Source organism: Somniosus microcephalus, chromosome 5 (assembly GCF_052327205.1).
Source record: "Somniosus microcephalus isolate GS21.2 chromosome 5, FLI_Smic_1.0, whole genome shotgun sequence".
NCBI classification, from domain to species: domain Eukaryota; kingdom Metazoa; phylum Chordata; class Chondrichthyes; order Squaliformes; family Somniosidae; genus Somniosus; species Somniosus microcephalus.
In genome coordinates this window covers 180,479,526-180,492,165 of record NC_140991.1, presented here as the reverse complement: position 1 = coordinate 180,492,165, position 12,640 = coordinate 180,479,526, and the positions used below count along the sequence as shown (strand labels likewise).

Genomic DNA, 12,640 nt, shown 5'->3' with positions numbered 1-12,640 from the left:
CCAGGATAAAGTGCTAAAGGAGCTTCACGAGTGGCATCTGGGTGGAGTGAAAATGAAGAACCTAGCCAGAGCGTTTGTGTGGTGGCCAGGTATCGATGGAGACATCGAAGAAATGACCAAGAGCTGCCTAGGATGCCAGAAGGTCCAAAACGCCCCACCACAAGCCCCTCTACATCCATGGGAGTGGCCCTCATCTCCATGGCAAAGGGTACACTTTGACTTTGCTGGTCCATTTATGGACTCAATGTTCTTAATCGCGGTTGATGCACACTCCAAGTGGCTGGAGGTAATAAAGATGTCCTCCACCACCACGGAAGAAACGATCACAGTATTAAGGACCATATTTGCCAGGAATGGGCTGCCTGAACAGATCTGTTCTGATAATGGACCGCAATTTGTGTCTGAAGAATTCAGGAAGTTCTTAAAAAACAATGGTGTTAAGCACTACACGTCCGCCCCATACCATCCCGCCACCAATGGATTGGCTGAAAGGTTTGTCCAGACCTTCAAGAAGGCCATAAAGGCCATGGGTAATGAAGACATAAATCTACAGCATAAGGTAGATAACTTCTTATTCGCATACAGGAATGCAACACATGTGGTTACAAACCAAACTCCCGCCATGATGTTCTTCAATAGAAGCCTAAGATGCCGGCTGGATTTGATCAAGCCAAACATCAGAAGGGACGTGGAAAACCGGCAATTTCAAGGCATGAATGAAAGGCCAACTAGAACCTTCCAGATAGGTCAACAATTTTTGGCCCGGGACTACCGTACCGAGAAATGGCAGCCTGGAACTATTTGCACACGACTAGGACCGCTGATGTATACCGTGGACATTGGAGAAAGCATAATAAGGCGCCATGCTGACCAGATCATAGTCATCCAAAAAGGGACAACCTACACCACAACTCTATACGCCTAATGATGAAGCAGAGATACCCATAGTATCTACCTCCGATCCGGTGATACTGGAACCAGATGAACCCGACACTGGCATTCAAGCCGAATCGACCTTGCCAAAAGAACCTACTACACCACCAAAAACTACTACACCACCGAGGCGTTATCCGGACCAAGTCAGGAAGCCTCCAGAGAGACTGACTTATAATTGATTAACTGCAGCAAATGTGTAGATTATTGTTCTTGTAACATGTTAATTAATGATTACTTAAAATGTTATGTACTGGTTGTCTAAAAGGGGAGGAATTGTGGTGTATGTGCCTTTAAGAGCCCCTGTGTACTGTAATGCCGGTAATGGCCACTCGGGCTATATAAGCCTGTATAGTGTCTTGTATCTGTTAGTTCACCTCCAGACTTTGTTCAGTAAACACCTGTGAAACCAACTCCAGCATTCCGTGTCTCCATTAACACACGGATACAACAATTATGTTGACCAGTAATATCCACATTGATAATTCAGCTCCTTCCTCCTGCTGGGATAGTCAATCTTCCAAGCCAGTTTCACCAATGAGATCATCAGTGCCCAGTACCTAAACAAAAATAACAGAAAAAAGTAGAAAACTACAGTACAGCAAATGTAATCAATGTTCTTTCTAATACTTTGAACCTTAAGAGTTATACTGATGACAAGACTCTTTCTTCAACCACAGGCTGTGTTCATTAACCCTTGGAGGAATGTTCTGAGTGAGTTATGATGGTCTCTTTAACACAAGTGAAAGAACATTTGGAACTCAATGTCATCGGAGAGCAATTCTGTTTATACTATGAATGGAAATGAGTCCTGGGATGCTAGGGAGTGTTTGATTTATTATTGGAACATTATAGTCCAGTGATAATTCATTACATGAATAGATTATTGTTTTAGATTTCACTGGTGTGAATTATCACTCCACAGGGAAATTAAATTATTGCGTACTCCCACAGATTGTTTTTCATTTACTCTGAGAAATCTGTTTTTTAAAAAAAACAAGAGGCTTGTTCCTTTATAATCACCTAATGCTAGAATATCAGAAATTTCCAGATAATATATTTTTATTGAGATCCAACATAACAGAAACATTTTCGCAAAGGAAAGGGCACCATGCAGTAGGTCCAAGGGCTTAAATGTTCATTCATTTTGATGGAGCAGTAGTAAAATTATTTGGCTTCTGCTGCTGTGCAACACTTTAATTGATTGCTTTCAGTCAAAGGATCATTTACACAAGCAGAATTTATCACCATAAAATAGAACTCTAAATATTTGTCAATTAAGCACAAAGACCTGCAGTAGCATTTCTGCTCCACATCATTGTACTCCACTTTGTGAGGGAAGTTTTTAAAATTAAGTATTAAAGAAACAGTATCCCTTTCATTGACAGTCTTGTTTCTGAATGAAAGCCAAAGGCCCCGATATTTACAGGGAGGCAGAGAAGGAGCGGGGGTGAGTGGCTGGGTTGTAGCAGCCAGGAAACCCGGAAATGCGGGTAACCCAGAGGTCCTGCCGAATTTGGCAATTGAGAGGCTACCGTGAGGGAAGGACTGCGGCACCAGGCTACAGCTGAGGGAGGGAGGAAGAGATCGTAAAGGCCGGGGACGTGGGGCGGGGGGATGATCGGAAAGGCCGGGGACGTGGGGCGGGGGGATGATCGTAAAGGCCGGGGACGTGGGGCGGGGGGATGATCGTAAAGGCCGGGGACGTGGGGCGGGGGGATGATCGGAAAGGCCTTAGGGCAATATTCCCTATAAGCTACATGGCCGGGCTGCTCTCTGCCGGTCCCGTGCAGCTCAGGTCCGGCTTTTGCAATGTTAAACTGTGAATGGGCCATGCAGCCCCTTAAAGGGGCCATGCACCCCAAAAAAATTATAGGGATCATTGCTTTGGGGTGATTGGAGGTTGGTGGGGGGGAATGGAAGGTCGGGAGGCCGAAATCGGACATCGGGAGGGGATCTCTGAGGTCGGAAGAGGGATCTCGGATGTTGGGAGGGGGAGATTGGAGGCCTTGGGGAGATCATGGGTCGGGGTGATGGGGGTGGGGGGGGCGTGGTTCGGACTATCGTGGAGAGGGAAGCAGGTTAGCTTGGGGGGCCGGGATGCGGTGGGGGGGACCACTCCTGCAACTCCTGGCCCACAAGCAGTGCTGGAAAGGTACCTACTTGCTGGAATTGGCAGTTGTCACCTCCCTTCAGCTGCCAGGTTTCCCGAGCCATGGGAAATTACCCCCAATGTTCCCTTAACACAATGTGGCCTGTTGTTCCAAACAGATCAGATTAACAATGGGAATTTTGAAGATTGGCTGCTATCTATAATTGCAGTCCTATTTTAGGATAAAGAAAATTGCATGACATTTTGTGTGGAAGGATAGTGTGTATGACCGTCAATAGATTTTAAATACAGACAAGTCTTCAGATGTCAATGAAGGTGAATGATGTAGGCTGAATAAATAAGGGCAGCTGGGTTGTCAAAAGAATACCAATCCTCAGCAATGTGGTCTATGACTTTTAGGAACTATGATCTATAAGTGAAAATAAATAAAATGGGACACAGCACGAAAAAATATCACCTCAACCCTGCGATGACAACAATAAAAGGAGGTTAGGCTCCGCTAGACTGCGCCGAACCCAACTGGCATTTCAACCGCTTACCAAGCCCAAAGCGGAACAGACAGCAGAAGAGGAACAGGGAAGGAGAGTGGATTTAAAGCTTTAAGTTCTTGGGGTCCTGTTCCTGCCAAATAGAAAACAGGTGGCAGCAAGTCGTTTACACCCCACACGACTTTCTTGGCTTGTCCCATCTTAACTTACCAGTTGTGTGTGTGATAGGCAGCAGAAAGCAGACGGCAGGTCCTTATTCAATGAGCAGTTTACAGTATTTCAATATGCCAGTTCTTGTGTATAACACTGGGCTTTTTATTCCACAACAAACCCAACCGTCTAACTTGAAACCATCTTCTAATTCCTAGCTGCAGGGCATTGCGGAACCTTAACTCTTTCTTTGCCATAATCATGGGTCTCAACAGTGCCGCTGTCTGCCGACTCTCTCAGACATGGGAGGTAAGGAGAGATATATTATCATCAGGAAAGTGAGATCCCCTTGTGCAACCATAAGAAAATGCAAATAAATGTAACATTATGGGAAGTCAGGGTGAGCTACAGAGTGATGTCAGTATTCACACTTGTTAACATGTAAAGGCACACCAGCAATGAGGGGGCAGTTATACCACACCTACCGGTTTATGCCAGAAAGACTTGGAGAGGCATGAACGGGCAGCAATGAGTTACACAATTTTTCTACATGTCTTTCAAATGGAGGAAGCGCAAGGCTCTGTGTCTGAATTTTCAAACATTTCCAGAGTTCTGCTTGCTGTCCAAATACAGTGAAGTTTTCACAATTTGCTTGTAATTAATTCACTAATATTTTGGATAACATTGATACCTTATTTATTTAACTTGTTTTTTTTCCTTAACAATAAGTTCAGCATGGTGTCGGGGCAATTTACTGAAAACACTTGTGGACTATTGTGAGGAAGAATCACAATTTGATTTCAATATCATCCTGGAGATATGGGCCTCACTATTAACCCCCACCCACGATGGAGAGCAGAAGACGGGTAAAAAATGTTTAAATCGGGGAACATATCTCCAACCCATTGCATACGTGCCTGCCATCATTTTTACGGTGGTAGGTTGCGAGGCGTGCCTGTGTCCCATCTTGGAGAGGCAGGACACTTCCAAGATCATATTCAAATCAGGCTCCCACACTGCAGTTGGGAAATGGAAGCATAAAGTTTTAATGAGGTCCTGCCCTTAATGTCGGCAGGATCTCCATGTCCCTGGGCTTTCCGGGTTTTAGAGGCGCTGCCCCGCACCCTCCCCATAAATATCTGGCCCATTATATCAGAGGTTTCAAACAACAGAATAAAAGAAATCTCCCCAGCATGCACACAGGTATCAAAGAGTTGCCTCTGATGCTTTAGTATTCCATGCTTAGTTTTTATGAGTCTGATGGAAGAAATAATGAGCATGTGAATCTTTGAATGAGGCAGAATAACAGGCTTCAGATATGCACACTGAATCCTGAGAGAGAGCAGGTGCCTGTTATTTATTTAAACATTTTGCTTATGAGATATTATTTAATTCGAATTTTCATATTTATACTGGTTTGTTTCTACCCTAGAAAGTGCCTGGGAAATTTAAGAAGCTCTTTTCTGAACTTGAACATTTAACAGTAAGTGTCACTACACTTGAGAATATTTACAATATTCAGAACAACACTTTAGGGGTAATTTTATGAATCTACACTCCCACGGTAAAGCTTCACATTTTGGGAATTCAGGTGTAAATTAATGGAAGAAAAATCATACAGGGTCCTCTAACCTCCACGTCCAAATTCCTGATATGCACTGATGGGTGTAGCTCCATGGCAGGAACACATTCATGTGTTAGCCTTGGCTCAATGGTAGCACACTCATCTCTGTGTCAGAAGGTCATGGGTTCAAACCACGCTCCAGAGACGCGAGCGCACAATCTAGGCTGACACATCAGTGCAGTACTGAGGGGGTGCTGCACTGTTGGAGGTGCCATCTTTTGGGTGCGACATGGATATAAAAGATCCCACAGCATTATTTAAGCAGGAGAGTTCTCCTGGTGTCCTGGGCACTATTTATTCCTCAACCAACAGATGATCTGGTCAATTATTTCATTGCTGTTTGTGGGAGCTTGCTGTGTTCAAATTGGCTGCTGCATTTCCTACATTACAACAGTGACTACATTTCAAAAGTACATCATTGGCTGTGAAGTGCTGTGAGACATCCTTGGATCATGAAAAGTGCTACATAAATACAAGTTCTTTCTTCTGTTTATTGGTGATAAAACAGTGAAATACAATTAGCCCCCCAATGGGTTGAACTTTGCTTTTCAGCTGGACTTCAATCCAGCCAATTGCTGAAATGAAGACCTCTCTGTGCTGGCTTTCATGGTCCTGTATGAAATAAGTGAGCCATTCTCAGCTCCATTCCTATCAGATGTGGTTTATTAGCACAAAAGGAAACACAACTTACCAGTAATTGGCCCTAAATTGTCAATCTCACGGAGCGTGGAAATAAGAATGGTTCAAGAAGGAAGTGGATACTGTTGGAGCAGTGGATTCCTCTTCTGAAGTTGGAATTCAGGTGCATTATTGGGTAAAGTTGGGACATTTTTCTACATTAAAGGCGATATATAAATGTAAGTTGTTGTTGCTGTAAAATAGCAAGAGTTTGTCCCTGAAGCTAACCTATAGCTTGAACCGACGGCAGAGCTGTGTTTGGCCAACTGGGGAGTCGAATTCAAGATTTGGCAGAAAGGGGAATGAGCTGAGAACTGGATAGTGCCGACTTACCCAGTTCGAAAGCCGAATCGTAAACCGCACAGACATGCAGGCCAAACCTGGAGGCCAAAGACAGGTGACGGAGGTTCCTGGGTGCGAAATGGAGGTGGAGCTCCAAAGCCACACTGACTAACTTCCAAATGATTGGCGGGGTCATGATTCCCCACCACCCCACCCATCCCAATCTCCACTGGCTCCACCAGTGGTTTGACCTGGGAGTGATTGATGGGTGTTAACGGGGGAAAGGTTCTCTAATCCTCAAGATAACATCTCTGCAACAGTTCACTTCCCTTCCATCCCCTCCAGAAATATTGAAAACTATGCTGTAGTATTTCCATGGCTGCTCACCGTAATTTCAGCAGAAATTGAAAGAAACCGTAAACAGCCATTTCTCTGGGGTTTCCGCTGAAGTTACAGCAGACGATCCAGAGAAATCCCATGGAAATTACTGGAAATTATAGATTTTTTTTTAAAAGCTGAAAGTGGCAAGGGTTTATTATCGCATATGTTGCATGTAATTGTTGTCGGTGCACTTTTGGTATTAAACACATTAAATGTCTCACCACCTTACAGGATCCGTCTCTGAATCATAAAGCATACAGAGTTGCTTTCAAAAAGATGCAACCGCCAAAGATTCCCTTCATGCCTCTGCTGCTAAAAGGTAATCTCAGACAGGGCCCTTTTTGTGGGGGACTTTTAACAGTTGAGTTTAATATTAACACTGATCAATTTAATGCCATTTACTACACACGTGTTTGGGTTCTAAGGCAACTAAATCTTATGATTCGAAACAAGAGAGTCCGTCTCCGACTGATGTGAGTTAGAGTAGTTCAGTGTCACTGATGGTTATAGTGGGCAGATTGAGTGGGCAGCATGCCTCACCAACCATTAAATGTAAGCGTCTCTGCCCAGCTACTTTCTGATATGAGCAGTAAGTTTTTTGATTTTAACTTGTGGGAGGCTAGGAAAGCTTCAGGGAAATGTTAGTGCCCTTACAGCACAGTTTGTGGGCCAGGATGAGCAGGAGTGCTTCCTCCTAATCCCCCAAGCTTACCTCCTTCCCTGGGATTGGACCCCCACCTCCCCTTCAACCCACCCCCACTCCCCCATTCGGGGATTGGACACCGCACCGCCCGGGTTCAGGGATCGGAACCCCCTCCCACACTCCCAGTAGCAGCTGCAGGCTCCTTACCTGGAGCTCCGGCCCAATCCAGTTAAAGTTGCACTCTGTGGAGTTAAAAATCCACAGCATGCGCCGGGTTTTCCCAACCGAAATTCTTTCCCCCGCCCCCACCCCCGCCCGCACCCCCTAATGTCACTGTCAATATTGGAACCTAAAGGTCAGCTTGGCTAAAGTTATGACAGTAGATCGGGTCAACCCTGTAAAAATTCAGCTCCAAGAATATCTACAGAACAGGAATAGATTATTGTGCCCAAATGTTTTTCCACAGATCTAGCCCACCTACCCACCTTCTCACACATGCCTCAACCTTTTCTCTCTCCAGAAACCTGTCCAATTGCTTCTAATTCCCATTTATATTGCATATTTCGATGGCCTTTATTGGCAATTTACTCTCTAATTCTATTACCCTTTGGGTGAGAAAGTACCACATGACTTCCAGTCTTGCACCTAACTTCCTAATTTTAACTTGTATCCCTCGGTAGTTGAAACTTTTGCCACTGAATAATTTGTCTAGAAAAAATCATGTCAATTTCCTTCATAACCGTGATCACCTCAAAGTCCCCGCTATGCCAAAGAATTTCCTTAACCTTTTCTCATGAGCTAAGTTCCTGATACCTAGAATCACCATTATTATGTGCATCTATACTATCTCGAGAGCAATAGTATCCTTTGTATGATTGGGTGACCAGAACTGCACACAGCATTCCAGATAGGATGACCAACACCTTATGCAGCAACAGTACAACCTCTGTGCCTCTACTGATGCCACCCTTTCCTTTATTTGGTATTTTTATTGCAGCTAAACAATTGCTGACACAGTCATGTTATTTTCCACTACGATCTCTAGATTTTTTTTCTAATCTGCATACCGTGCAACTATTCCATTTAACACATAATGGGGGCAATTCTCCTCTTCGATCTTGCCTGAGATCACACCAGAGAATGAGGGAAAATTTGGGTGGTGAGGCTTGCGCCCCACTTGGCCACTCCTTCCTCACCCACTACATGTGAATGGCAGCAGAGGGGTGGAACTAGGGTCTCTGGTAGATCTCCCTCTGTCCGCCCCCTTACTGTCATTTCCCAGGGCCACCGTGTGGAAGGTGGTGGTGGGCCCCAAGTTCCCCAGTGGAAGGAGATGGCCTTGTAATGGCCTCCTTTCACTTCAAGTTTGGCTAGCAGATACCTGCTGAAGGCCTCAGTTTTGGTTAAGACCTTCATTTAGAACCTTGCTGCCATCTTTTGAGGCACTTCTGACCCTTTAAGGTTCCTCACTGGCTTTATTGGTGCTACAGCACCGCTGGAACTTTTTGATGCTCACACTGGCAGGCTCCTTCTGGACAGTGGAAATCCTACTGGGAGCCTGCTGTGCATACAGAATGAACACTGACTCAGGAAAATGGGTCGCAGTTGGGACAGACCAAAAGAGCTGGGCAGAAGTCCCATCCTGCCAGAACTCCACAACAAAGAGAAGAATCCCCCTGTAGTTTCTCTTTTGGTTCCTTGTTGCAAAGCTAATTATTTTATATTTGTCCATATTAAAGATAGCAAGGATTCTAAGGCCAATCTCTGGGTACCTCTCGCAACCTCTTTCCAGTCTGAAAGGTTCCCATTCAGCACCATGCTTTGCCTGCTAGTCTCTACCTTGGCCATTAATTGCCAATGTGGAAGCTTGTCAAAAAATTCTGAATAATTCTTTCTTGTGTTCTTGAATTTTCTTTTTATTTCCTTTTTCTCACCATTTCTCTCTTTCCCTCCCCCACTCCTTCCTCTACTGATGATATTGACTCCTTGTTGGAGTATAGCTGCATGAGCACTGGGCATGGTCCAGTACCTCCCCTAAGTGCATGTTATTCACGTGTGACGCTTGATAGCGAATCTCCACCCATTATTGAACCCACCCAATGTTCATTCCATTGATTTCAATGATTTTAATAGAATGAAAATCAGGCAGATTCTATAAAAGCCGGATGATCCGCTCCAGCAGATTACTGCCCAGGCAGTGAGGATGAAAATTTATCCCAATGTTGTATGTGTACTTTCCATAGAAAATTATCAGATCAGTGCAAATATTAGAGCTACTTTTGTACTACACAATTTTACCCCATTGTGTCTTAAACAAGCTGGACAAATATTTCAAATAAATTGTAAATGTATATTTAAAGTATTGCGTTGTCTGAATAGTTCGAGGTATTATAGTTTTCCCGGTCAATACTGCAGTCCAACTCACTTTCTCTGCTGCGTACAGTGCTCTATTATTGAGCTGGTAGACTGCATCTGCATTTAACGGTTTTAGTTACTTATTTATTCTGTCGTTCATTTTTTTTCCTCTGTTAGATGTAACATTTATCCATGAAGGAAACAAAACCTTTTTGGACAATCTTGTCAACTTTGAAAAGCTGGTATGTGCAATTTGTATTTTCTTAAATGATTACCATTAAGTATAGGCCAAGCCTGCTCAACCTTTCCTCATAAGTCAACCCCCTCATCTCTGCGCTAGGTTAATTCCAGAGATGAGGGGGTTGACTTATGAGGAAAGGTTGAGCAGGCTAGGCCTATACTTATTGGAATTTAGAAGAATGAGAGGTGATCTTATTGAAACATATAAGATACTGAGGGGGCTCGACAAGGTAGATGCAGAGAGGATGTTTCCCCTCGTGGGGAAATCTGGAACTCAAGGGCATAGTTTCAGAATTGCCCTTTTAGAACTGAGATGAGGAGGAATTTCTTCTCTGAGGGTCGTAAATCTGTGGAATTCTCTTCCCCAGAGAGCTGTGGAGGCTGGGTCATTAAATAAATTTAAGGTGGAGATCGACAGATTTTTGCAAGATAAGGGAGTGAAGGGTTATGGCGAGCGGGCGGGGAAGTGGCTTTGAGCCCAAGATCAGCCATGATCTTATTGAATGGCGGAGCAGGCTCGAGGGGCCAAGTGGCCTATTCCTGCTCCTATTTCTTATGTTCTTATGTTAAAAAGTCAATTTCCATGTGCTTAAGTATTTGATGTACATAAGCCTACAGTAGACCCAAAGAGAATTGGATTGAAATATTACTAATCAAGGGCTGTCTACTCTTGATAATTCAAAGTCACTTTTTAAGCAAAAAAATTTTGAATTATCCAATAGTTTAAATTATGCATCAAAAATAACATAGCAAAATGGGAATTTCCTGCTCTTCAGTTTCTGCATAACCTTCACTTCCTTTTGTGGAACAAATCACATCAAAAGCTGGGAATTAAAAGTGAATTCACTAAAACTGAATATTCGGTTGTGTTAGAATCATAGGTTTAAATTAAATTGAAGAGGTAAGTTCCCTACTTGTGGGAAGCCCCTTAGCAGATTAGCAGATCTCCTGAGTAAATAGTGTAATGAACTAAATATTGCTGTTTACACTTTATCTCCCAGGGGTTCTGCTAATCTCTCCCCTAAATTATGGCAGGAGATTAGGAAAATATCCAGGGAAATTCAGGTAGTTTATATTTGTAGCAGCATGGGAAAACCACCACCTCCAAGTTCCCCTCCAAGTCATACACCATCCTTGACTTGGAAATATATCGCCGATCCTTCATCATCATTGGGTCAACATCCTGGCACTCCCTCCCTAACAGCACTGTGGGAGTACCTTCACCACACGGACTGCAGCGGTTCAAGAAGATGGTTCACCACCACCTTCTCGAGGGCAATTAGGGATGGGCAATAAATGCTGGCCTTGCCAGCAACGCCCACATCCCATAAACCAATAAAAAAAAGTGATCTTTGGCGTAGTGACATTCCATTGGCAATCTCAACATTTTATCTTCCTCCAAATGAAACAGTTTTGCTTCAGTAACAACATCCAATCAAATGTACTTCCAGGAGAAATTTTTGAAAATAATTCATGTTTTGCTTCTTGCTTTTTAAGCAGTTTCTGCTTGTGTTTTAATCATTTGTCTCTCTGTTCCTAGCACATGATCGCAGACACCATCAGGCTGCTGAGACACTGCAGAAGTAATCAGATGAGTAAGTGTCAGGCTTACCTGTGGTTGTTGTCTGGGGGCGGTACTGCAGGCATGAAGTACAAGTGTCCTCCCTCTCACTCGGCCATTAGTGCAGCTCCTTTTTGACACGTGCATTCATAGGATTTGACTTTATTGAGGAGAAAATTAATCTTTAACATTTTGACTTTGTAAAAAAGGATCATTTGGTGAAAAAACTTCAACTTATAGGTTAACGTGTTCAAATTGTAATTAGAGATGAGCTCTCTCAACTTTCAAAGTGCAGGATTGCTCTCCCCTCCAACCATTCCTCCCCACTCACTTCAGATGGTTCAAAGTTTAATCCAAACTTTGCAAAGAGAACCATTATATAGAAGGGATGCACATTCCAATCCACTTCCACATATTTGAAGGAATTTCATATAAGGCTCAACATGGACTCCATCCAATAAAGAACACTCATATAATGCTTTGCCTACACTTGGGGTACCTAAGCCTTGGCTCTGGACTTGGGGGCGAAAGTGTGTTCTCCAGACCAGTCAAATAGAAACTCTAGTGGCTGCATATAGTGACACCACTATTCCCAGCCAGAATGGAGATGATTGGGTAATTCCCCTGCCAATGTTGCCTGTAAGTGACTGGGATTGAATTTATGCACATAATTTGTATGTAACTATCCTAACTCGCTGCATTTTGCTGGAGAAATCATTCTGCTTTTATCAGGAGATATTGCTGTAGTTTTTGTCACGAGTTCTATTTTCTGTAGTTCATAGAGACTCTTTTTAAATAGACTCTGTAGACTGTTTGCTGTAGTGCACTGTTTAAATAGACTCTATTTGCTGAGTAAATAGACTTTGTTGACTGTAAAATAGATTGTTTGCTGTAAGTCCTGCCCTGCCTCCAACTCACTGGCTGACACAGTGAAACTCACTGGCTGACAGTGAAATTCAGGGCGTGATCTTGCCAACCCTGGGGAGGTGGGACTGCCATGAAAATGGCAGAATTTGGGGGCGGGTGCCCAACCCACCTCCATGCCATCTTCCCAGGAGCCGGGTAGCTGTCCCACACTGCTCCCGTCTCCTTGGAGGTGGGAAGGGATTAAAGCCTATTAACTGCCTGTTAACAGGTAGAAAATAGGGTTATCCCCTTTTTGCCCTCAAGTGCGGGCTTCCCGAAGGCTCCA

The 12,640-nt window shown here is 43.8% G+C and overlaps 1 protein-coding gene across 1 annotated transcript in view; it reads left to right on the top strand.

Moving 5' to 3' along the window:
• rapgef5a (Rap guanine nucleotide exchange factor (GEF) 5a) overlaps positions 1–12,640 on the top strand; it is a 109,428-nt gene that overhangs the window by 95,006 nt on the left and 1,782 nt on the right. Inside the window, exons 11-15 of the mRNA XM_085988454.1 lie at positions 3,903–3,993; positions 5,117–5,167; positions 6,881–6,968; positions 9,825–9,889; positions 11,428–11,482. Coding sequence (XP_085844580.1) covers positions 3,903–3,993; positions 5,117–5,167; positions 6,881–6,968; positions 9,825–9,889; positions 11,428–11,482 — 350 coding nt within the window. The remainder of the gene's footprint in view (positions 1–3,902; positions 3,994–5,116; positions 5,168–6,880; positions 6,969–9,824; positions 9,890–11,427; positions 11,483–12,640) is intronic.